The following is a 26,463-nucleotide window of genomic DNA, read 5'->3' as shown; positions in this document are numbered from 1 at the left end:
AGTTTGCATTAACTCATTAATTCTTAAAACAACCCTGTGAAGTAGATGGTATTTTTGTGCTCATTTTACAGATGAGGAAACCGAGGCACAGAGCTGTAATCTAGCTTTTCCAGGTACACAGTTTATCAGTATCTAAGCCAGAATTAGATTCTGGTTTCAGGACTAGAGCTCATAAGTACTATGCTGTATGTACTATGGTGTCTGTGCAAATGTTTATACGCAGGTAAGTAAGTATTTATGGATTTCCTGTGTGTGCCTGGCCCTCTGCTCAGTGTCAGAGCAGGGACCACAGAGATGTGAGGAATTGGTTATCTGTATGAGCTGGGAACACAGCCTAACAGGGAATAGATTGCACTGTGGCCTTGAAGCCCACCATCCAGTTTGACCCTGGGCTCTGTGCCTTACTTCCTGTGTGGCTTTGAGCAAGTTGTCTGGCTCCTCTGAGCTTCACTTTCTTTCCCTGGAAAATAGGGATCAGTAGCACTTGAGTCCCAAGGTGGGAAGGATGAACCAGAAGTGGTTAGGGCCCCAAAAACATGAACAACATTGGCACAGACCTCACAGAGCACTTGTGCCTGACTTGCTCTTGAAGTGCAACAGCACAGTGAGGTATTATTATAAGTGAGTGTGGGACCAGGAAGCAAAGCTGACCCTCAGAGATCTGGAAACTCAGAAGAGACCCAGGAGCCTGGGACCCACAGGGAAAGCATTTGAAAAAAGATGCTCCAGCCTGGCCTGAAAGGTCGAAAAAGTTTAGAATATTCAGAGGAAGGGGCAGGCATTCTTTGGCTAGAGCAGGAGATTCCTAAAGGGCAACATATGGCATGCATGGTGCCACTCATCTCTCCAAACCCATGGCAGACATCACTAATGGATTCCAGGACACTTCCACGCTGAATTGGAACAGGACCTTTGAAGCCTTAAGCAATAAGGGAGACTTGGCATTTGTGAGGATATCTTCTGCTGTAAGATAGTCAGGCTGGAGAGGGAGGCTGGGGCCCTCCAGAAAGGACATTAAGATGGAACACGATCCCTGAGGAATTAGGACTGGCTCTTAGTTTCCTCATCTGTAAGCATGTGTAGTTCTTAAAACTTAGTATGCTCCAAAATCACCTGGAGGGAGTTATTCATGTGTGATTTCTAGTCCCCAGCCACAGGATCTGGAGTCAGAATTTCCAGGATTGTGCACCTACCCTTCATTTTAAACAGGCCCTCCAGGGACTGTGATGCCCACCTCAGCTGGAGTGTCACCATCATGGGCTGCTTCTTGAGGCAGCTGCTATAGGAGAGCCAAGGCCTCAGGCTGACTCGTGTCAGGCCTGGCTGTCTCTCTAGAGGGCAGCTGAGAATCAGGTACCTGCCTTGGCCCTTCCAATCCTGATACCCTTGCCGGATCCTTCCCTTCCCATTCTATTCCTCTGTCACCCTTGCTCCAACACAAGTATTTGTATTCTGATAAATCTGCGCACATTTGTGCATACACTTCTATCTAGTTCCCCAGCTCTCTCGATTCAGCTCCTATTTTGGAAGACACATTTCTGCCTGGGAGTCCAGCCGACCTGGGCCTCTCCTCCCTCAGCTTCTTCTTTGGGTTCCCAGGTTCCCACTGGCATCCTCTTCTCTCCCATCCTCTTTTGGCCTATCACTTCCTTTCTTGGGCTTCAGTGACTGTGCTGGTAGGGACCTCAGAGAGTGCCCCCAGCCCTGTGGTGGCCACCCTCCCATGTGATTTCCACTTACCAGGCCTTGAGTCCTTCATCATCCTCATCCTGCTCCCTGCAGCCCACCAGCTTCAGGAAGGAACCCATCCTGGGAGAGAGGCCACAAAGCCAGGACTGGATGAGCACCTGGCCTAGCACAGTGTTCCCTTTGCAGAAGGCCTTGGACTAATCCCTGCCCCCCTGAGCCTCAGTTTCCTCACTGAAGAAGTAGGTAGGGTCATAATACCTTCTGCATAGGGTCAATGGCAAGATTAAATAGCTTGATCCAGATATTTAGGGCAGTGCCTGTCTCAGCACCTAGGGGCTGTTTCTTAAATGGCCTTCATGTTGCTGTGGAAGAGGCAGAGAGGAAGTAGAGGTGAGCAGGAACAAGAGTGGTGACAGTTGTGTCCCCCTCGCAAAGCAATGCCCATCCCTGTCTGACCTTCACAGCAGTGCCCTGTGGTGGGACTAGTGACCCTCTCAGGGTGAGGCTGAGGCTATTTTGTCCCAGGCCTGCACAGTCAGTCAGGTTGCAGCCAGACAGTGACCTTGCCCTGTCCAGTCCTCTGTGACTCTGCCCATGCATCTCATGCTGATGAGGGGCTGGAATTGGGGTGGAGGTGGGGCAGCGTATTCCCCCACACTTCCATTTTCCTGGCTCGGACCTGGCTGTCCTGGGAGGGTCAGCGATGGATCGTTATTCCCAGGCAGTGCAGATGAGAGGTAAAGTCTTCAGCCTGTGGATCGAGGTAGGCTCAGGTTCAAGTCTCAGCTTTGCCTCCTCCTTCCTGGCTCTGAGACCTTGGCCAAGTAGTTTCTTTCTCTGAGCTTGTTTTCTCTTATAAAATCTGAGAGTGCTAGGTCTCCTTAGGTTTGTTCTAGGGATTCAGGTTGTAGGCTATAAATCTCTGTGCTGGGGGCATTACAGAGTCTGTGCACAGGACAGTGATCTGGTAATGAAGTGGGACCCAGGAAAGCCTGAAGAGCTGGGACGGGCATTTGTGCTGAGCGTGAATGAGCTGCGGCTGCCGGAAGTGCATGCTGCCTGCCTCAGAGGGACACTCAGTCCCTGCTGTCCGTTCTTCCCGTATTGCTGTCATCCTGCCCTTGTATGACCCGAGTTTTCTCCACTGTAAGCAGGAGTGTTGGAATCAGATGGATCTCAGGGATGGTCTGTGTGGCCACAGGTGTTCCACAGATGGGCCCACTGAGGTCCAGAGAGAAGATCTCAGGGTAATAGTGGGTCATTGTTCCCGTGTGGTTAGTTGGCTCATGGCGCCCCCTGCTGCCGGACCCCCAGGAGCCCAGCAGAGCGGATCCAGAGGCCTTTATCTGCCCTTTTCCTGGGGAGCCAGAGGAACTCCACAGCATAAATTCGTGACTGGGCCCAAGATGCTGTCATTAAAGCACACCCCAGCCTGGCCTGGCTCAGCTTGGGTCACGAGCCATTCTTCGCCAGTGAAGCGACTACAGGCGGTGGCCCTACCCCAGCTTCCTTCCTCCCTCCCAGCAGGGGACTGGCTCCTGCAGAAGCTGTCAAGGGAGGATGCCAGCCCACAGCACTGAGCTTTCCGCCTAGGCCGGAGGTCAGACAAGAAGACCCCTAAAGTGCCTTCCAGCTCCAGGATGTGAGAACACTTTCAAATGGCCCAAAGAAGAATTATTTCCCATGTCTAAGCAAATAAATATAGTTTAGAGACACTGTCTGTCTCCACATGGTCACATGGGGTCCAGCTTGGGGCCCAGTCAGGGAGCCCTAGAACTCAGACCAGGACACAGGAGAGAACTAATGGGGGTCCTGCTTACAGAGGAGCCCCTAGTCAGCACTTGGCTCTGGAGCCAGACCCCAAATTCTCTGCTACTTGCCAACTCAGGGAGTCCAGGCAAGCTAGCAAATTGCTCTGGCCCTCAGTCTCCTCAGCTGTAATCTGGGGGAAGTAACAGCAAATACCTCTTAGAATTGGTGCAAGAATTAAATTCAAAAGCATTGGGGGCACAGTACCTGGGACATAGTGAGTGCCTAATAAATACTAGCCATGGTCCGGGGATTTAGCTCAGTGGTTCCAGCGCCTGCCTCACAAGTGCAAGGTCCTGAGTTCGATCCCTGGTACAAAACAAAACCAAAACCAAAACCAAAATACTAGCCAAACCTACCCTAGCTAATGGTTGTAGAGTGCTTTCCACATGCTCACTAACATAATCCTCACAGTAGCCCTGTAAGGTGAGGTCAGTTGTCACCCTCACTGACAAATAAAGAAACTGAAGCACTGAGGTGGGGGATAGAACTGAACTGAGGTCAATTAGTTAATGTTTGATTGAGCTAGGATTCAGATCCAGGCAATTTTGAATCTACACTCTTAATCACTACTGTAATTATAGTTCTAATGATGGGAAGAATTATAATTATTATTCCAAGAGGCTGTGAGCTGCTGGGCCCTGGGGGTGGCTGGGTGAGGCTGGGCAGGCCCCAGGGATTCCTGCCTGAGTATACAAAGGGCTGCTGGGTGGTTCTGGGCTTCTATCCATTTGCCTTTCAGCAGGGCAGCAGGAGATGGTGAGGAAGCGGCCCCGCTGCAGATGAAGGAAGATATGAGGGGCCACTTTGGCCCCTTCCAGGGCCCAAGGCCGCAGCTTCCCTGTGGATTTGGGGAATCCCTAGAGGGGGACTCAGAACTCTGTCTTTCTGTCTCAGTGTCTGCTCTTCCTGGGCTGCAGGCCCTGCTTGGTGCATGGATTCTCTGGCTGCCTGGGGGCCGGCTCCCAAGGCCAAAATGACTCAGCCCTCCATCGGGCTGCTTTGCTTGGGCCTATCCCTGCTGAAGATGTTCCCCTCCCAGCAGTGGAAGGAAGAGCCCATTTCCCAGCAGTGCAGAGGCTGGGGGTGGTGGCTGGGGTAGGAGTGGTCCCCAAGCCCATTGTGTGGGGCTGATAAAGTGCGGAAGCCGAGGTTAGAATGGGAGGAAGCCAGTGCTGTGGGTCCTTTCCCACGGGTGGGGGCTTCTGCTGAGCCAGGCCAGTGTGATTGTAGCCTGTGTGTGTGTACTGGGGAGACAACAGTGACATTCACTGGGCCATTGGGCTTCTGAGAACATAGCGTGTCCTGGGACTGGGTCATGAGGACCCAGACTCCACCTGGTGAATCGTTCACCTGCTGCATGGGGTACCTGTCATCAGGCCTCTGCTATCACTAAAAAACTGAAGCTGAGACTCGGGGAAGCAGAACTTATGGCCAGGCCTGGCTCCAAAGCCCAGCTCTGGGGTTACACACCATATGGGCGTGTGCTTCTGTGAGCACGTACACACACGCGTTTATGGCTAGTGGGGAGGCAGTGTCAGGAAGGAGACCGTGTTTCCCCTGAGTCTCTCACTAGAAGCATTAGAAATGTGCCCTGTCCTAGCATTGGAGTAGCGGCGCCCTCTGGTGGAGAAACACAGCCTTGACTTCAGATGGACTTTGGTTCCAGCTCTGTCACTTAAATGCTAGGTATCCTTGAGCAAGTGACTCAGAGCCTCTGTTTAACTTTTTGGATTCATTATGGAGCTGAATGGGATAACACATAACTTATGGTCATTCTAAGGTTTGGCCTCTAGTTTCGTAAATGAAGGTATAATTCATCCATCTATCCATCCACCTATCCATCCATTATCAAGTGGGTACTGCACAGAGGCCAGGAGGGATACCGTTTCAGTCACTTTCCTCATGGCTAAGACACAACACATGACACCTGCAACTTAAAGGAGAGGTTTATTTTGGCTCACAGTTTGTAGAGATCACAGTCCATAGTTGGCCGGTTCTAAGGCAGGACAGCACAGCACAGGGGCTTGGCAGAGGAGAGTTGCTCACAGCATGGTGGACAGGAAGCAGAGAGTCAAGGGAGGAGCTGGGGAGAGGGATAGACCCTTCCAGGTCATGCCTCTGGTGACCCACCTCGTCCTACCAGACCCTGCCTCCAAACAGCAAGCCAGCTATAAGCCCCATAATCCAATCACCTTTCAAGAGCCCCCCACTCCCAGAGCACATGAGGCTTTGGGGACAGTTTGTATCTAAACTATAATAGCTACTTCCCAGAATAAAGGACACAGACAGCATTTTAAGGCTTAGCCCATCATTATGAGGCAGCTGAAGTCCATGTTGGGTCTCTTGAGAAATCTGGCTGAGATTCATACCTGGTAACCTTCTGCCCTGTCTTGGAAAAGTGGTTCATCCCCATCCCACTCTGACTCTAGGTCTTCTGCTAGCTCAGGACACAGCCTGGGCTCTGCCCTGGGGAACACTATCAGGCCTCTGTCACTGGGTCCCCTGTGGAAGAAGATGCTCAAGCACAGGCAGGGCAAAGGAGCCAGAGGACAGCCCCAGTCTAGAGGACCTGAGCCTGCAGGGTCCCTGCAGGTCTAGTTTGAAGAGGAGTGTGGGGTGAGGAGATGGGAGGAGAGGAGTCTGTGAGCTGAACAGAACAGTGGGGCAAAGTTGAAGGCTCTGGATCAAGCAGTGAGGGTTCCTTCATTCCTAGTCCCCTTCCCCTCTCTCTGATTCATCCATGTGTTTGACAAATTGACTCACTGAGCAAGACCAGGACTTTCTTCTGGAAACTCATAGGCAAGAAGAGGAGGCAGATTTGGAACAAGCTATTTCAGGGGTGAGGGGATCTTACAGGAGGTGAAGGAGGCCCAGAATTGTTCTAAAGGTTAGGGAGGGCTTCCAAGGGAAGGAGGTATTTGAGCTGCTTGGCTGAGGTCTAGGTCTAAGTTTTCCTGAAGCTGGGTCTTAGGAGGAAAGGGAGGCAGGAGAGTCGCAAAAGGATGAAAGAGACAGGGTAGGTGGAGACATTCTGTTGGAAGCTGATCAAGGATGTTTCTGGAGCAGGGATCAGGCTGGAGAACAACCAAAGGAGTTGTAACTCATGCTAGGCTGGAGCTTTCTGCCCAGATCCCACGTTGGAAGGCCCTGTCATGTCATGGGGTTTGGATATTACCCTGTGGGTACTAGGGAGCCTTGAGAAGCTTTAAGGCAAGAGTGGTGCTGTGAGGCCTGTGTAATGATTCACTTTGCACACTGCTCACCAATCCCAGGTCTCCTTTGAACCAAGTCATGGAGTAGAAGCTGGAGCCCTGTTTTTCCTCCTGCAGTGACGCTCTGTCAGGAGTATGGTCTCTCTGGCTTCTCCCCAGCAAGCCCGGTTCCTTCATGCACCAGGGGGAGATCCCTTTGGCTGGGGGCTGTGCCAGGCTAAGCCAATCACACCAATCACAGACAGATGGGCTCTCTAGCTGTGGGGTTCTCCTCCCTCAACCTGTTCTGCCTGGGGTGGGATCACTGGGGGCTGGGGCCGTCTGGTTGCAAGGAGTTGCTGGAGCCTGGAGCCTCTGGGTCAGACAGCATCCCTGGACACCCAGAGTGCATTGTGTCTGTCTTCTCTCTGCAGATGAGTGGACCTGACATGGTTGGGGATGATGATGAAGCCTCCCAGAAGCGAAAGACCAAAAACCTGTATGTTGGGAAGATCCACAGTCCTCATTCCTGTGGTCGGGGAGGCTCCCTGTACTCCTCTTCCTCTTCTGCCCAAGGGCTTGCCTCATTCCTGGGGAGTAGGGGGGAGAAGGCTGCACCCTGCTCCACTCTCAGCTCGGACACCAAGAAGCTATTGATCTTGGGACTCTGCAGTGGCCCTGAACACTCGCTCAGAGCCAAACAAGGTGTTGGTTTAATACCTGGAAGCTACAGTAAACCAGAGGCAGCCAGCTACATTGCCCTGGCCCTGCCCAGCCTCTCAGCCAAGTGGTGACAAGTTCTTTGCTCTCTCTAGGCTCTTGAGTGACCTGAGAAAGCACTCAACTGCTGACAGTTCATGGACTTACCGTTGTTTTCTCCTCTGGGGCCCTTGCCTGCTATCTCAGGCATTACCAGCAAGGGGCGCTGCTGGCCCAGCTACTGTACCATAACCCGTGATCCACAAGCCTTTCCAGCAGTGCCAATTGTGTGTGTGTGTGTGTGTGTGTGTGTGTATTTTGCAGCAGGGTGTGGGAGATTTCTTAGGTCTCTTATACACCCAGGCCTGGCCACTGGGAAGAAGGCTGTGGACAGACTTCCCAGAGGGACCCCCACTTCCCCACTTCCTCTCCAGGTTCAGCAGCTTTCACTGTTGTGCATGAATGGGGCTAGGGCAGAAAGCAAGAGTCCCCTAGGTATGTCCTGTGACCTTCATCTTGAGTGTTGACCTTGGCTGGGATCTACTACCCCATACCCCCCACCCCACCCCACCCAAGGCTCCTCTGCCTTCACTCTGCAGCCAGTAACAGTTGCACTTTCTAGAAAAGGTGAAATACACAAACCAAATGCTTTGCACCAACCATCTGTTCTCAATCACTGTTTTGGATGGGGAGGTGGTAGTCCATTCAGTGCCAGAGTTGCTGTGGATGGTGCTCCCTGCTGGGGACAGTGGGTAGCAGTGGAGGGTGGCACAAAGTTGCTGGAGCTGCCCTGGCCCACCCTACCACTGTAGCCTGCTTTCAGAGTGGTTGCCACCTGTTGAGTGTTTGAAGCTAATACTCTTAACTGTTAACATCTGGGATAACAATGAAACTAACACTATGCCAGGCTCTGCTCTACATGCATTACATATATGATCCAATGTAATTGTTACTGCTATTTATATTTCCATTTCCTTTTAAATTTATCGTGTCCTTATTTTATGAAGAAGTAAATGGACCTGCAAAGAGGTTAGTTCCTTGTCCATTTCAAGTAAGTGGTAGAGCTGGGATCTGAGGCCAGGCTTGCTGGCTCTGAAACCTCAGATGTACATACCTGTGCATCTGGGAGGAAAGCCACGGCACAGAGATGGCTATGCCACAGAGACACACAGTGGGCTCTGAGCAGGCAAGGAGTCCAGGGGTGTTGAGGCATCCTGCGGGCTGGAGCTGAGGCAAAGCCCTCCCTGGGCTTCTATGTCTCACTTGACCACGTGTGGGCTGAACAAGGGAGCTCTCAAGCAGAGCATTATGCCCAAGAAGCAGTGTGCCCTTGTTCCTGCTCCCCAGGGCTCTTTGCAGGCTCCCTGCTGATCCCTGGACTCCTTAGCTTTAGTTCCTTGGGTTGGAACCTGCCAGACCAGGCTTCCTGGCTCTGGACAGCTGCCTCAGCCCCCCAGGGACAGGTGTGGCCCTCTGTGTCCTATGCTAGAGCACTTCTGTACCAGGTGCTGAGTTAAGGCTTCTTTGTATGCCTTTTCTCCTTAAGTCCTGCAACAGCCCCATAGGTGGTAGGTACTGTTTTCATCCCTGCTGGACAGACTAGAACTTGACTGGCATTCAGTGGGGATCAGGGACTGGAAAAAGGACACAACTGCTGACTGCTGGGGCTGGTGGGATCAGAACCCAAGGCTCGTGGACACAGAGCGTGGGCTCCCAACCTTCCCCCATTCCCATGTCTTTTCCCTTAATTACACAGGGTGCCCCACAGGTCCTGGTGCCATTTTAAGCTTGAATAACTTCAGAAGTGTAAATGGTACAAACTCACTTGAAATTTTAATTGTTTAAATTTCTTTTACACTTATTTAGCTCTGTGACTTTGATAACAAGATTTTCATTTTAAGTTTTGGTTTCAGTCAGTATTTCGTGTCTTTGGGAGGATGGAAACCAAAAATGAAAAATTTATTATTCAAAATCCATAAACCTAAAAACGCATAAAAATTGAATAATTAAACTTTCAAATGATGCTTTTGCATGTTTATAGGATTTATACATCTGAAGTTATTCAAGCTGAAAACTACCAAGACTTTTTGGGCCTCCAGTGTACTCATGGATGCATGGATCCAATGCCAATGACAGGAAGTGCCCAGTGCTGGGGACTAGGGACAAGGGAGTGAGCTAGGAGGCATTTAACTCCTTTCTTGCTAGTGGCTTCACCCAGTGTGGAAATCTGGGGCCTTCTGGAGGAGTGGCCTGGCTAAAAATGGTGCTTGGCTAAAAATAGCCAGCCCTGCCACCCTGGTGGGGAGAGCCCCCTCTCCCTCCCTCCTTCCCTCTTCCTTCCCTCCCAGCAATTTGCTGACTTGTCCCTACCCCCACTGTCTCCCCAATGCCATGGTAACGGAAAGGTCTGTCACAAATAACTGGGTCTGGCTTCCTGCAGGGGGCGGACCCAGAGGCTGTCCCTTGCAGACACATGCCTCTTTCACGGGCTCCCTCTCTGGGTTGGCCAGCAGGGATATTTCCCCCCTGCTCCCCATCCTGGTCCCTCCCATTTCCTGGCTCCTCCTGTCTGAATCCCAGCCCAGGCTTGTGCTCTGGAGTCCAGTCTTTAGCTGGGATTCCAGTGTGTGCCTGCTCAGGACTCACTTAGCTGCAGCCTGTACCGTGGCTACTACTGCTACTGGCAGCCTGGGATACTGGGATACTGGGATACGGGCTGGGGGGCAGGAGCCCAACGGGTGCTCCCCGCAGACTGTCCTGGGGCCTCAAAGTGGGGGCCCCTATAGAGATGCTCCGGGGCATGTACCTCACTCGCAACGGGAACCTACAGAGGCGGCACACGATGAAAGAGTAGGTGCTCCTGCCCCAGCCCACCTGCCTGGTACCCTGAATTTGCATGGGTCACGTGTGGCAGGGTGATCAACACTCTCTGCTTCTGCCCCCAGAGCCAAGGACGTGAAGAACAAACTGGCCATTTTTAGGAGACGGAATGAATCGCCGGGAGCCCCTCCAGCGGGCAAGACAGACAAGATGATAAAGTCATTCAAGTAGGTCCTGCCGGCACCCTTGGGCTCCTACAGATGCTCATTCTCTGGCCCCTGGGGAACAGAGCTGAGCGGGTGTTCAGGGAAGGGTTTTTGTCTGCTCTGGGTGATGGAGGGTCTCGTGGAGGGAGCCTGGTGCCCAGAAGGCAGCAGCCCTCATAGGGAACAGCTGGCCTGGGGAGGAAGACCAGGCAGGGCTGAGGTGGGAGCTCCCCAGCCTGCTCAGCCGAGGGCTGGGCCCAGGTTAGCTGACAAAGCTGCAGGCCCTGCCTCCTCCACACCCCCAGCCTCACAGCCCTCCTGTGTTCCTTCCTCTCTCCTCAGACCCACCTCAGAGGAAGCTCTCAAGTGGAGCGAGTCGTTGGAGAAGCTGCTGCTTCATAAATGTAAGTGGGCCCAGCCGCTCTGTTTCCCCTTCTGCCTTCTTCCTTTCTCCTTTCCCCCTCATCCAGGCCAGGGTGTCCCTGGGAGGTGCCTTCTCTCTTCTGGGCCCCCTCAGGTGTCCCTGTTTTGAGGAAAGGCTGGGCTCTCGTGAGGCCCTGGGTTTGACCTTGGAGCAGGCTCCTGCCAGCCCCTCCTTGCCTGTGGGAGTTGGCCCAGCCTGCTGGAAGCTGTGGGGACCTGTGTGTTCAGACCCATGTTCCCAGAATAACAATAAATATTTCCATGTACTGAGGGCTCACTCATACTGGGCCAAATGTGCCCATGTCTCATAGGCAAGATCCCAGCTGATCCCCACAGGGCTCTGGGAGACTGCGTTGATGGTCACTGTTTTACAAATGTGGATGCTGAAACATAGATGGGAAGAGACATGGCCAAGGTCCATAATGCAGCAGCGGCAGGGCTAAGACCATGTCCCATGGCTCCTGAGACTTCTTACTGAGCTTCTAGCACATCTACCCTCAAGGCCCCGGGAGGGTAAGCTGGGGGTTCCAACCAGCCATGCGTCTTACCTGGTCTCTGGGATTCTCCTCACAGATGGATTAGCAGTATTTCAGGCATTCCTTCGAACTGAGTTCAGTGAAGAGAACCTGGAGTTCTGGCTGGCGTGTGAGGACTTCAAGAAGGTCAAGTCACAGTCCAAGATGGCGGCCAAGGCCAAGAAGATCTTTGCTGAATTCATTGCAATCCAGTCTTGCAAAGAGGTAGGGCTCTCAGGTGGGCTTTCACGCCTGATAGCCATGGCCCAGTGGCCCTTCAGATTGAAGGGGATAGCCAGCAGCTGAGGAAAGGGAGAGGCCATATGGATTCTTAGGGGATATGGGGCCAGGGAAGAGGAGGATCCTGACTCATGGTAAAAATAGTCCCATCTAGGCACTGCTGTGTTCCAGGAACACACTAAGCACTATATGTATGTGCTCTCATATTTACTCCTTACAGCAACCTGTGAAATAGCTTTGAATATTATCTTTATTTTAAAAATGGGGAGAGGGTCTTAGAGAGCCTAATCATAGTTGCTAACATCTATTGAGAGCTTACTGTATGCCAAGTACTGTGCACGTGAGGCTTTATATGGGTGACCTCACTTAATTCTCACAAGTCTTTGAGGAATGTACTATCATGCCGAGTGCTTGGATGGAAACTGAGGCACAGTGCAGTTGGGTGATTTACTGAAGGCCACCCAGATGTGGTACTGCTGGGCTTTGAACCTAGCAAAACTGACCTTAGGGCCTCTTTTCAGGCCCTATAAACTCTGTCACCCCAGAAGTAAGTGACTACTACACCAGAACTTGGGTCTTCTGGCCTGAGGGTCTGCAGGGCAGGGGATCCTTGTGATGTGGTATAGAGGGGACTTGGGGGTGCCTAGAGTGGCCTCTGACTTTCCAGCACCTGGCCTCCAGGCTCAGTCCCTCATGGGCACCCCTGACCACATCCTCTGTGGCTCCACAGGTAAACCTGGACTCATACACACGGGAGCACACCAGAGACAACCTACAGAGTGTCACACGGGGCTGCTTTGACCTGGCACAGAAGCGCATCTTCGGACTCATGGAAAAGGACTCATATCCTCGATTTCTCCGCTCTGACCTCTACCTGGACCTCATTAACCAGAAGAAGATGAGTCCCCCACTCTAGGGACCACTGGAGTAGAGCTCAGTATTCACACCAAGCGGGCTGGGCCCCTGCCCACCTGCCTCCCTCCCCCCTGCGACGGAGGGGGCAAGCAAGCCCCCAGAGGCTTCGTCTCCAGACGGACAGATGGATATTTGGATTCAAAGCCTGGACCAAGAGAGGTCTAGGCCACTGGAGGAATAGAAGAACTGGCCCCATTGGGTCCCCACTGTCCTGGTACGAGGGGGACCAAGGGCCCTGGCAGGTCAGGGGCCCTGGCTGAGCCAGATCTGGAGCTACCGCTCCCTGCTTTGGAGATTCGGAGATTTTTCATTGACCAAGTTCCTTAAAGAACTGGCTGATGAGGCAGGAGGCCCAGGCCTGGGCACTGGGGTCCTCCTGGGGGCTGCTGGGGCTTGCAGCTCACACCCTCACCTTGAGTCTTATTTATTTATACAGTAGTTGGATGCTTGGCACGTCATCCTGAAATAGGAAATCCTTGCCTCATCAGTTTTCCTAATTTACAAGTGCAATATCTTAACCAATGCCTTGTGAAAAGCCACCCAGAGAGAAGGTGGCCACCATCTTCCAGTGTCAGGGCATTTCCTGGTCCCAGGCACCAGTAACAGGCAGCTGGACCTTCTGGACTCATGAGGCCTGGAGGGGCGCTGCAGTCTGACCTCCACAGAAATCCAGCACCCTCTGGGTGGGGTGTCCCTTGGGACCTCTGGGAAAGCATGGCACCCTCAGACCACACAGTTGCCAAGTTCAGGAGCAAATAAAAGGCCTGTGTTATTTCTTGTTCTTGGCCCTTTCTGTGTTCTTGGTCTCAAGCCTTCGCATGTGGCTGGGGCTTGGGGGGCTGGGAGGGCTGGTCGTTGGGCTGTGGACACAGCCATTACCTGTACCCCACCCTGGGCCACGGGCACTGGGTCACTGGGGAGAGCTGCTCTTGAACTGCCCCTGTGGCAGGCGCGAGCCACATTTCCTCCTTCCATTGATCATCACCTCTCCTCTCCATGGCCTCATCTCCATTTTACAGTTGACTTATCCCAGGTCACGTATGCAGCAGGGGGCAGGCTGCAAAGCCTGTTCTTTGGATGGCTGTGCTCTACTGGCCACAAGACTGAGTCCTAGCTTGGTCATCAGCTGGCTATGTGATCTTCAGCAAATAACGCTTCTCTGCCCAGTCACACCCTGATGTTCTAGCGGAGGTTTCAGGTGTACAGGGATGGTTGGTAGAGGTGGATGGGGCCAGAGTCTCAGGCAAAGCCCTCAGAGGCCTCTGGACAGAAGGAAATGCTGAGGAGGTGACAGGAGATAGAACTCACAGTGTCCCTCTGCAGCCCGAGGCCAGGCTCTCCCCTCTGTATCTTTGCACCCTCCTCCCTCAGCAGGAGATGCAAATTGAAGAAAGGCCTGATCCAAAGCTATACTCCAGAGCGAGACCTGGACCACCTGCCTACAAGGGGGCTGAGGAGGGCCCAGGCCCCAAGCCCCTCTGATGCCAAACCTGGTGCCTGGCGCCCACACATGCTGCCTCCCAGGACCAGGGCAGGGCAAGGAGGTGGCCTGGGGTGGGGACTGGCTCCACTACACTGATTAGACTGGATGGAGAAGCCACAGGAGGGGCTGGGCCCCTGTCCTTAGACATTGTTCCCTGCCTGGGGTCCTGGGCTCAGGTCAGCTCACTGGGGACGTACAGAAGTCATGGGACTGTGTAGTCCTCCCTGCCTCCCTTTGCCTGAGAGGGTCAGAATTAGTGATCTCTGGAGGCTGAACCCTCTCAGAGCTGCAGGGGCCTTGGGCTGGGGCCTGGGTGCCAAGAAGATCCTTGGTCTTGTTCCTTCTGCAGATCCTGGCGCCTCACTCAGGAGGGAAAGGTGAGATGACTGCCCTGTGGTTGTGCCTGACTTCTGCCCCTCTGCAAATGGCACACCCATTTTGGAAGGACCTCCAGTGTGTCAGCAGTAGGCAGGACAGGAGACTGCCCCTGCTCTGTGCTCCCAGCAGCCATGCACCTTCTTTGGTCACTGGCAAGCAAACCCAGTCAGGTGTGGCTTCTCTGTCTCCAAAGGATGCTCAGGTTTCAGAATGAGGCAGTCCTAGGTTTCAGTCCTGCCTTTGCCACTCATTTGCTCTATAACCTTGGTGAGTCACTGCAAAATGGGGAAGATAGTAATGACTTAGCGCTGGGATGAAGATCCAGTGATCTAGTCCTAACGGGGGCTCAGCACACAGTAGGGGCTCCACACATGGGAACTTTCCTTGCCCCTTCAGAAAGGGCTGGCTCTTTTCCCTCCAAGCACCAGGTCCTCACATTGAACCTAGGCGGCAGGCCCCACCTGTCTCTGCAAACAGGCCACCAGGGCCTCAATGTGGCTGGCAGCGCAAGGAACAGAGTGCAAGGAACAGCGCAAGGAACTCAGAGCAGGTTTCTTCCAGGCTTGAGTTTGGGGACCTCACAGCCAAGGCCTAGGGAGGACTGGATACCACTCCCTGTCTTCCTCAAATGCTTAGTGGCAGAGCTGGGTCAGAGCCCAAAACTCTTGAATCTGGCCTGGCCCGGCCTGGCCTACTGGTAGCATCTTCTGCTTGGAGGAGCCACTGAGTCACTAAGAGAGTCCCTTTCCCCTTTCTTTAGGGTCCAGGGATCCAGCTTTTGGGTAGGCACTCCACATTCCCATCCCCAAGTTGCCATGGTAACCAAAGTCCCAGAGAACAAAGTCCAGCAGATGGAATTCCCACTTCGGAAGGCCCCACTGCCTGGTTCCCTTATACACACCCTGGTTCCCTTGGCCTCAGAGCCACTCCAGCTTGTGCTGTGCAGCTGGAGACCAGACTGGAAAGGTGCCTGGGTCCTCCAGCCCTGGCCCAACCTGGGCTCCCTGAGGGACCTGGGGTACATCCCTTGCTCCATTAGGCCCCCAAGCCTCTCGCTTGTACAGTATTTTTGGGCTGGTCCCCATTTTTCTTTTACAGGCTCCCTTCTCTATGTGGCATCCCAGGTGCCCTGAGGTCTCCAGATGCAAGTCCTACCCCACGGCACAGATAGGAAGAGTGAGGTGGAGGAAAGGAAAGAAGCTCAGTGAGGGGGTTGGAAGGCCTGGGCCTTAGAGTCAGGCTCTTGGGTTCAGTCCCTGGCTCGGCTGCTTACTACTAGCTAGGAACATTTGTACAGACCATGTGGCCTCTCTTTGCCTATTTTCTCATCTCTACATTGTGTGTACTGGCACCCAGGCTTGAGTAGCAATGGCTGAGCCGAGGTCAAGCGTGTGGCAAGTTTAGTTCAGTGGCTGGCATGGGGCATATACTCCTTAAACATGAGCTGCTCTTAGTGACGGCATTATTTGGGGTCACCAGTGAGTGGCAAAGCTCATTCTCATGCTTCCCACACCTGGGTTCTAACCCGGCCCAAGTGGATTGGAGCCTACAGTCTCAGATCCCAGATCTTGTGCTTCCAGGGACAGTTTTGCTGGAGGGCAAAGCCAGCCCGTTCCAGGAAGAAAGTAAAAAACAGCATGTCCTGGATCTGCTGCCCAGTTTTGGCCAGGCTGGGAGCAGCTGGGGTCAGCTGGGAGGGTGGAGTGGCAAGAGGGCACAACAGTGCCCTCAGTAGGATGGCAGTGGGAGGGGACTCCTTGTGAGAGTCAAGGCCCTCTTGCCCTGGGCCGTGGGAGCAACGTGTTCCCCTAGCCTGGCATGGGGCAGCCATGGCCTCCTGGCCTCTAGCATGGCATAACATTCTGGGCCATTCAGCCACCCAGGGCTTAAGTCCCCCCCTTACATCCCTTCCATGACAGGGAGCTCATTACCTCCCAGGAAGCTCAGAGGGCCTAGGTGTCCCTTGGAGGTCCTCAAGTTCCTTCCATGTGAAGTTGGATCCTGGGACAGTTAATGGCAGCCCCTACAGGTGTCCTGCTCTGACCACCACCCTAGACTGGCCGATTCTCTGGCCTCCTGCCTACCTGCTTCATTCACCATCACCAAATCCTCTGAGCTCCCACCTCACCTTCCCACCTTTGCGTTCCCAGGTCTCTTTGCCTGCTATCCTTCTCTGGATCTTTCATTTGACATCCTTCCTACCTTTCCACCCCGCCAAACCTCAGACCCTGACAGCCATGCCTGGCTCCTCCCGCATCTCTCTGGAAGAGCTCTCAGGCCCTCCAGTCATGGGTGGGGCTCCGAAGCTGCTGTACACTGCTGTTTTGCTTACAGTTGACAACATCTGTGGAACATCTGGCTTTGCCTGTCCTCTTCCTGGCTGGGTCTGGCCCCCTGCCATTGTGATGCCCTGTCCTTGGGTGGGAGGGGGTGGTGGGGAAGGGAGGAGCAGCTGTGGGGTGGATCGATCCTCTCCACCCAGATGGGCCAGGGGCAGGGGAGGGAGGGCCGGAGAGCAGGTACAAGGGAACAGCTCCGACCACACAAGGCACACAACACATGTCCCATGCCTTATGTCCACCAGTCCTCACAGCAGCCCCGGGAAGAAGGGCTGAGGGTTACTTTCATTCTGCAGAAGAGAAAATTAAGGCTTAGAGACAGTGGACAAGTTCAGCAGGCTGAGCAGGCACCAGGACCAACACTCCTAACTTCCAGGCAGCCTTAGGCATCCACCCTTCCAGCCTTCAGAGACTCCCAGAGGGTGGGCTGCACCTGAAGCACCCATCCCACGCAGGCTGCCCCAGCTTGAGGGTAAGGCAGCCCAGGAACTGCAGGGGCCTGTAAGTGTGGAAAATCTTGTCCCAAGTTCAATTTCAGTTCCCAGTCAGCTACAAAGTGGGAACAACAGTCCCACCTCCCGGGCCCCTGTGGACACAGAGAGGTGATGAATAGGTGTGAAGGGGGGTGATGGCAGAGGGAGGAGCCTGTGGCTGCAACTGAGCCACCAGGAGGGGAGGCCACACCCCAGCCAGGCCCCAGAGGTTCTACTTGGGCTCAGCAGGGCTCTACCTGTGCCATCAGGTAGCTGGCTTTGGAGTCAAGAGTTCCAGGCTCTGCCTTCATATCTGTCCCAAACCCTCCGTGTGACCTTGGACCTTGGACAAGGGCCCTCCCAACTTGGGTCCTTGGTTCCTCCTGGAAAACAAGGAGAACCAAGCTTTGCCTCCTGTCTGAGGATCTTCCCAGGGCAGGTGTGGAGCATGAAGGGCTGGGGTCTGGATATGGCTCCATGTGCAGGGTGTGAGGATGATGTGACTCCCTTCTCTGGATCACTGAGAGGTCCAAGTGGATGAAGCAGTCTGTTTACCACTTGCCCTGGGCTTAGGGTATGCGTGGCATGCCAGGTGGAACGTGGCATGCCGGCCTTCTGCCCTCTGCCAGGCTGGAGCCTCCATCTGCTGGTTATTTACAAGCTTCTGCTCTTGGGGCAAAGTCCACACCCCCATCTCACTCGGATCTCTCTCTCACACACACACACACACACACACACACACGCCAAGGCAGAGCACCCCCTCTGGGGGAGGCAGCTCACTTTGCAGCCTCCAGGGGAAGCTCTAAGGAGATGAAGGGGGTGAACAAGGGCAGAGCCTTCAGTCTGGTTCTGTTACCAATTTGTGGCAAGTTCCTTTCCTCACTTTCCCCATCTAAAAATTGGGTGATTTCCTAGAGCCAACTGACTCTGACACCTCCAGAGATGTTTGCTTCTCCCTCTGAAGTGATTTTGCAGCAGGAACTGGATCCATCCCTGAACTATGGTCCATTCTAAGCCCAAGGAAAGCAGTGACTAGGGAGCATAGGCTTTGGGGGCTGCCAGGCTTGGGGTTAACACCCCAAGTCAATGCTTGAGTGAAGGCTCAATGCTTCTTTAGTGTGCAACCTCTCTGAGCCCCTGTTTGCTCATTTATAACCAGGGGTCATGAGAGCTCTTAGCTAACACAGTGGTTGTGGTAGCATGAAAACAGCCATTGAGCGCTTGGTCCGTCTGCTTTCCAGTTCTCTCTCCCACACCCCACTCACTCCATTCAGGGCCTTTGCACATACAGCTCCCGCTGTCTGGAGCACTCCTGGCCACACCCTTAATTGACAATGACAGTGCTGATGACAGTGAGTGTTTAATATTTGCTGGGGACTGGGCTAGACTTGACTGACATTTTCCTCTTTCACGCTCACAATGGTCCCACGAGCCAAGAGCTACTGCTGAGGGCAGGCTTGGTTGATTGGGAGCCTTCCCATACTTCCACTAAGTTGTCCAAACTTGGGTAAGTAACTTCTCTTCATAGACCTTGGTTTACCTATCTGTAATATGGGAAAAGGATTAGCATCCCTATTATCATAAGGTAGCAATAATAAGAAGTAAAAGAGTTCACCACTATAAAAATGCTTAGAATAGTGTCTGGCACATTGTAAGCACTATGAAATGTTTATTCACTAAATCTCTGTGTCTCAGATAAGAAAATGGAGGCACTCGTCCTTGGTTACACAGGCAAGAGGAGACCAGCAGGCTGGTTCCAGGGCTGTATTTCTTCCCCTTGGCCCCTCCTGAGCTTAGAAGTCGCTTCCCAGGGAAGCCCTCTCTGATAACCCTGACTACCAGAGGACTCTGCTGTCTTCTCACAAAGTGGCCTTCCTTCTGGCCACTTATCATAGGTTATGTTTGCATGTACCTATGGGGTCATTTCATTGCTGGCTGTGTCTTCCTCTCAACCGTAAAGCTCTTGGGAGCAGGGACCGTACCTCTCTCACTCCTCATGCTGTCCCCAGCCTTATCCCATAGTACCTGCCTGCTTCGGAAGCACTTGTTTAAAGGATAGAAGAGCAGTTATGGTTTAGGACAAGCTCATGAAGAGAAGCCTGGATAAGAAGCCATGGCATAAGCAAATATTGAGTTCTGCAGAGAGTGCCGAAAACTTAAGCTAGAAGTCTGTATTTCACACATGAAAGGGATATTGAGGCCTCTGCAGCCTGGGGCTGGCATGGCATTTCCATGGTGGTCAGGAGCCCTCATTCCGACTACTCTGTGCCTGAAACTGTCTCATGACACTTTCCTTGACAACCCATTGGCCAGAACTTGGTCACATGGCTACATGAGTTACAAGGAAGGCTGGAAAACAGAGCCATATGGCCAGAAAAAAGTCAGAGGTGCTAGTTGGGCTTGGTGGTTTACACCTGTAATCCCATCACTCCGGAAGCTGAGGAAAGAGGATTGCTGTTGAGTTCAAGGGCAGCTGAGGCTACATAGTGAGTTCAAGCCAGCCCGAACTACACAGAGAGACCCCATCTCAAAACAAACAAACAAACAAACAGTCAGAGAATCCATTACCATAATGGTAACCATAAGCATAAACAAGATGTTAGGGGACAACTAGCAGTATCTGCCAGTCACAAGTGACAGACACTCATCTTCTTCAGGCTGTGGAGGACAAGTGGGCATGGATCAGTCAGCTATTGATTTAACAATGCTGCCAAACAGCCCCAGATCTGTGGCTTAAAACAGCAATCACTTCTGCCCATCAGTTGGAGTCAGCTGGCGCAGGTGGAGATGGGTGAACTTGGCCTTTCACTGAGGGCTGGTCTCAGATCCACTGTGTGAGACCCTTTCCCCAGCACAAGGATTAGCATCTTCTTGGGGAAAGTTCTCATTGCAATGAAAACTCGTGTGTGTGTGTGCGTGCACATGTTTAAATTTGAAATAATTATATATTCACAGGAAATGACCAAGATAGTACAGAGAGTTCCATGTACCCTACACCTAGTGCCCCTCAATGAGCACTTCTTTTATAATTATAGTACAATAGCAAAGCTGGAAACTGCCTTTGGTCCTACGTGTGTAGTTGGATGTCACTTGATTACATGTGCAGGTTCGTAAAACCACTACCACAATCAAGACACAGAATGATTCCATCACCCACAAAGATCTCCCTCAGTATCCTTTTTATAGCCACACCCATCCCCTACTACCATCTCAAACTCCCGGCAGCCACTAATTTGTACTCTACCTATATAATTTTGTGATTTCAAGAATGTCACATAAATGGACCCATACAGTGAGTGCCCTTTGGAGATTGTTTTTTTTTCATTCAGCATGATGTCTTTGAGAGGCATCCCAGCTGCTGTGTATCAGTAGTTAGCTCCTTTTTATTGCTTAGTAGTGTTCCATTGTATGGAACCAGTATGTACAGTTTGCTTAACTAGTTCCCTGTTGAGGTACATTTTGGTTGTTTCTAGTTTTGGGCTGGAACATATGGAATGATTTTAAACAGTTGTGTGGAGGTTTGTGTGGATGTCCCTTCTCATTTCTCTGGGATACAGGTCTAAGAATGCAATTTCTGGGTTATATGGTAAGTGCAGGTTTAGATTTTAAGAAATTGCCAAACTATTTTCCAGAGTGGTAGTACCTTGAGAAATGTGTTTCTCTGCATCCTTGACAGCATTTAATATAGTTCTTACATTTTATTTTAGCTTTTCTGATAGAAATGTGGTGATGTCTCATCAAAGTCTTAATTCACACTTTCCTAACGGCTAGTGATGTTTAACATCTTTTCATGTACTTATTTGCCATTTCTCTATTCTCACTGGTGAAATGTCTCTCTGTGTCTTTTGCCCGTTTTCTAATTTGATCGTTTGCTTTTTCACTATTGAGTTTTGAGAGTGCTTTATGTGAAATCTCTGTATGAATCCTTTGACAGATATATAATTTGCTAATAATTTCTCAAATAATATAGTTTGTCATTTCATTCCCCTAATATCTTTGGCAAAGCACAAGCCCCGACTTTGGATGAAATCTAGTTTATCTTTTTTTTTTCTTTAATGAATGTTTTTGGTAGCACATCTAAAAACTTTTCACTAAGTCTTAGGTCCTGAAAATTTGCTCTTTTATTTTCTTCTAAAAGTTTTATACTTTTACAGTGAAATCTGTGATCCATTTTGAGCTAATTCTTGCATAGTCTGTGATGTTCAGGTTGTGCTTCATTTCTTTGGTATGAGGATATTCAATTGCTGTGGCACCATCCTTCCATTGAATCGCTTTAAAAAACAAAAACCAAAACCCAGGGACTGGGGATGTAGCTCAGTGATGCTCCGCCTGGCAAGCACAAGGTCCTGAGTTTGATCTTCAGTATCAGAAAAAACAAAAAACAAAAAACAGAAACCCCCAGTTTTATTGAGACATCCATCTATTCACCTAAAATGTACAATTCAACAGTTTTTAGTGTATGTACAGGGTCATTCAACTACCATTGCAATCAATTTTAGAACATTTTCATCACCTCCTAAAAGAACTTCATGCACATTAGCAATAATTCTCTCCCTCATATCCCACCCTTGCAGCCCCGGGCAACCACTCTAATTTGTGTCTCGAGATTTGCCTCTTCTGAACATTTCATGTAAATGGAATCACACAATATGTGGTCTTTTGCAGCTGGCTTCTTTTACTTAGCATAATGTTTTTCAGGTTTATCATGTTGTAGCATGTATCAGTTGTTTCTTTTTATTCCCTAATAAAATGTCATGGCCTATCATCACATTTTATATGCCACATAATATCCCACACTTTATTTATGCATTCATTGATGGACATTTGGTTTGTTTCCAATTTTGGCAATTATGAATAATGTTACTATGAATATTTATGTACAATTTTCTTGTGTAGACATGTTTTCAATTCTCTTGGGTATATACCTCACTGTGTAATTGGTGAGTCACAAGCAAAGTCTATTTTTAACTTTTTGAGACACTGCCAAACTAACCATTTTACATTTCCACCAGGATTGTGTGAGGTTTCCAATTTCATCACATCTTCACCAACACTTGTTATAATGCCCTTTTTATTATAGCCATCCTAGTGTGTGTGTGGTGGTATCATTGGATTGCTTTTGCCATTCTGTAAAAAATCCACTGGTTATATTTGTATTGGTCTATTTCAAGGTTCTATATTCTGTTCCATTGATCTATGTCTCTATCCTTCTGCCAATGCCACACAGTCTTGATTATTGTATTATTAGTAAGTCTTGAAATCAGGTAGTGATTTTGTCTACTATTCTTTCTTTTCAAAATTATTTTAACAATTTAGCTGTTTTGCTTTTCCATACACATGTTAGGATATGTCTAATCTACAAAACATGTCTAATGTACAAAACATCTTCCTGAGATCTTGATATTAATTGCATTGAACCTGCATTTCAACTTATGATAAACTGCATACTATTTTGGATATTCCAATCCATGAACGTGGTATGCCTTGCTATTTATTTAGATCCTCTTTGATTTCTTTCATCAGCATTTTGTCCTTTTCAGCATGGAATTCATATACATGTTTCATTAGATTTATATTCATTTAATTTTTAAAAAGATGATTGTATATATTTGTAGTTTTAGCTTCTGTGTGTTCACTGCTAGTGCATATAAATACAATAAACATGTAGACTGCTCTCTTACCTTGTGATTTTGCTGAATTCAATAGTTCCAGGAATTCTTTTTTTTTTTTTTATAGGTGACTTGGGTTTTTCTAGACAATCTTGTCACCTGCAAGATAGGACAACTTTACTTTTTCCTTTCTGATCTGAATGCCATTTATTTACTGCTTGCCTTAATAGGCTTCAATCTTTCACCAATAAGTATGATATTATCTGTAGGGTGTTTTGTAGATGCTCCTTATTTATACAGGAAGTTGTTTTGTGTATATAGAAAGCTCATTTATTTATGTAGGCAGTAGCCCTAATTTTCTGAAAGTTCTTATCATGAAGAGTGTTAAATTTTATTAAATGCTTTTTAAAAATATCAGTTGATATGATCATGATTTTTCTGCTTTAGCCTGTTAAAATGAAAGATTACATTGATTTGCACATATCAAAACAGGCTTCCAACCCTGGAATAACTTCATTAGTAATGGTGTACAATTAAAAATATATGTTGCAAACTTTGGCATTCATAACCCACAATAGACAAAGGGCATCTCTCCAGCCTTCAGCTCCTCCCTAGGGCTTAGGAATACCAGTAGTTACAGAAGAGTGCTGGGGAAGGGTTGGGAAGTGAAGGTGTCCATGGGGGCTACCTGCATGCAAGGTGAGACCTTGGAGGTCAGAGGGACAGGGCATTCTTCCTAATACAGAGCCCAGCTGAGATCCAACCCCTGAACTCTGACTTCCACAGCTCTAAAAGTCTGTACCTAGGCTCTCTCCCTCAGGAATCACAGCTGGCCTTGAATTTTCCACTAACTATTTTGTGGTTGTGAGTTTGGGTTCTTCGGTCAGGGTGACCTGGGAGTTGGCCAAGCTGGACTTTGCCCAGAGTGGTGGCCAGGAAGAGCACTGATACCTTCTGACCCCTGCAGGGAGATAAGCAGCTGGACCCAATACTCTGCTGGGGCTATTTTTAGTTGCTGGTTCCTGGCAGGCCTGGCCTGGTTTGAGCCTGGAGGGAAAACAATGAGCCTTTGAGCCTTCTCTGGTCCTGTGGCATGTAAGGTCCGGGAGGAAGGTGAATTGACAGAGTAGGGGCAGTGCTCCAAGGCACTGGACAGAAGTCACCTCACCCCCCATGCTGACCCACAGGAAGTGCTTCTATCCCAAGCTCTTTGTTAGACTTCCTGTGGAACCAGGTGCAGACCCTCTGAGTGGTGCTGGGAGACTGCATGAGCAGCAGTAGCAACAGCATTACCGCTGCTCCCTGAAGGTCAGACACTGGACCATATTTATCCACCTTGTTGTACAGATGAGGAAACTGAGGCTCCAGGGAAGGAAGCAACTTGCTTACTCCTAGCAAACAAGAGTAGAGGGGATTCACATCCAGGCCCTCTGACTCTCCCCAGAGAGTAGGCACTGCAGAGCCCCTTCTCCATCTGACCCTTCTCTGGCCACCATGAGACCAGTGGGTTTCAGTCTCTCTTCCTTAAAGGCTCTGATTTTATGAATGACTTTGGGCAAGTGACTTGCCTTCTATATGCCTCTTTTACTCATCTGTGAAATAGGGGGCACTCTTCTCTTGGGGATGGAGGCAGGTGAAGATGGGAATCACAGGCCAAGTGCTTGGTGCCCCACAGGAGGGATGTGTGCTGTCTGGCCTCCCCCTTGAACCATTTGATAACTCAGAGAGCCCATGAAGCATAGTTCTGCTCATCTTGGAAAGATTAACCCAGGAAATACTCTCTGATCCTCTTGGAGAGGTGGTAGGATCTGGGCTGCAAAGAATGAGCAGATCAGATCTGCACAGAACCGCCAGGGAACTCAGTCTGCAAGGGGAGACTGGCCCACAGACAGGTAAGGACAATGCAAGGAGACACCCAAAAAATGTCTGTAGCCATCAGCTTGGACTGCCCTTACCCAGCCCCTCAGCCTTCGTGGCTTAAACTACAGAGGTTGGCTTTCCTTCAGTTCTGGAGGCTGGACATCCAAGATCAAGATGGCGGCAGAGTTGGCTGGTACTCCTGAAGCCTCCTTGGCATACTCATGGCCATCTCCTCCCTATGTCTTCATGGGGCTTTCCTCTGTACTTGTCTCCTCCAAATGTCCTCTTCTCACAGGGACAACCAGTCGCAATGAACCAAATGGACAGTCATTCCCAGCCTAATGACCCCATCTAATTTTAATCTCCTCTTTAAAGACCACATCTCCAAATATGATCACATCCTCAGGGACTTGAGGCTAGGATTGCAACATATGAATTTTAGAGGACAATTTTCAGCCCATAACCATGAGCATTTAAAATAGCAGACAGCAGCAACTTTTGCACATTGGTGGAGATTAAATCCTGCGGCTACGCAGGAATCAGCCAGTCAAAGTTTGGCCTTTTAACCAGAGAAGGATGAAGGGCAAAGGATGAGAAGTTCTGAAACAAGAAAAGGAGGAATTTCCAGAACTCTCCCGGAGGTCAGGTCTCCCAACTCTAGCTGTGGAGAGATTGTGCTGCGGGATGGTTGACAATTTCCTAAGAGTTGCCATGCCTGATTCTGAATGTCAAGTTGCTCCCCACTGTCTCCAGAATGTCAGCAAAGTCTGTATCCAAATTAACTGCTCTCCAAGGCCACTGAAATAAAGCGGGACTTGGGCATCTCCAGAGCAGAGTTTAGCTGGTCAGTGGGAAGGTGAGGATCACCCAAATCCACAGCACCCAGGAGTGGCTGGGAAACAACAGCCAAGTGTCTTAATCAGATAAGACAGCAATGACTTGAGGATTTGGGGACACTCAGCAGCTCCACCTGTGAAGAAGGCACCTTCCCTGGCCTGGAGGGTGGGTATGGAGGAAGGCTTCCCGGAGAAGGTGAAGACCAAGGTGGGTCTTGAAGAACCAGTCACAGATTGTTGGAGGAGGGCAGTGACATTCCAAGCAAGGGACCTGTGCAGGCAAAAGCCCGGTGTTTCTGCTGACTGTAGGTGACACCTTGCCGAGCAGTTCTTCGAGAGCCAGGCACTGAAATAAGCTCTTCTCATGGGTAATGAAAGCAGGTGGCTGCTGAAGATGGAGGAGCTGTTTGTGGCTGACCTGTGGGGTATAGGATGAAGGGTATAGGAGGGCTTAGGGGGCACCAGCTACACTGGAAGGGCCTGGAACACTCAGCTACAGAATAAGGACTTTATGCCTCTGACCTGGAGCCTGGAGGCTTGGAGCAGGGCAGAGCCAAGTGAAGTGGCTCAGGGGACAGGGGACCTGGTGTGACTGAAGAGTCCCCAGCGCCGAGTGCCAGGGTAGACATCGATCGGGGAACAGGACCATGGTGCTATGAGGCAGCTGAGAGGGCAGGCCCAGGTTGGTACAGGTTGGTGCCCTTGTGGCACCTGGACCCATGTCCCTCCTCTTTCTGGAAGGGCTTCATGGTGACTTTCCAAGAACTGCTGTTTCTCTCTTCCTTGCAACTTCTGCTGGGGCCCAGAGGGGAGGGACTTTTGGACCAGTCATGCCCAGCTTATAACTTATGGTCCAGGGCAGCTGGGAACAAGTACAGGACACACATCAGTCTAGTGCCTCCCTTGTGTCAGACTGGTGCCAAACCCGTCACACACTAGCATATGGTTCTCCAGCCATCTGAGAGGGAGCAGCTT

At 50.7% G+C, this 26,463-nt stretch overlaps 1 protein-coding gene across 11 annotated transcripts in view; it reads left to right on the top strand.

Annotated features, from left to right (window-relative positions):
* The window catches only part of Rgs3 (regulator of G protein signaling 3), a 122,264-nt gene extending 108,976 nt beyond the window's left edge, over nt 1-13,288 (top strand). For 10 of the 11 annotated variants that reach the window (XM_004849518.4, XM_021262204.2, XM_004849519.4 and 7 more), the window contains 5 exons: nt 7,127-7,191; nt 10,337-10,438; nt 10,760-10,821; nt 11,414-11,580; nt 12,326-13,288. In XM_004849518.4, the coding sequence (XP_004849575.2) occupies nt 7,127-7,191; nt 10,337-10,438; nt 10,760-10,821; nt 11,414-11,580; nt 12,326-12,511 (582 nt within the window). In that variant the 3' untranslated portion in view covers nt 12,512-13,288. Of the gene's footprint in view, nt 1-7,126; nt 7,192-8,018; nt 10,242-10,336; nt 10,439-10,759; nt 10,822-11,413; nt 11,581-12,325 lie in introns of those variants that run through there. The other variant, XM_021262207.2, reaches the window with a different exon arrangement.
* The last annotated feature ends 13,175 nt before the right edge of the window (nt 13,289-26,463 follow it).

Source organism: Heterocephalus glaber, unplaced genomic scaffold (genome assembly GCF_053883595.1).
Source record: "Heterocephalus glaber isolate CG9 unplaced genomic scaffold, H.glaber_assembly_v1.0 deba00001479, whole genome shotgun sequence".
NCBI classification, from domain to species: domain Eukaryota; kingdom Metazoa; phylum Chordata; class Mammalia; order Rodentia; family Bathyergidae; genus Heterocephalus; species Heterocephalus glaber.
Note: the sequence above shows the minus strand (reverse complement) of the source record. Positions and strands in the feature narration are given on the sequence as shown.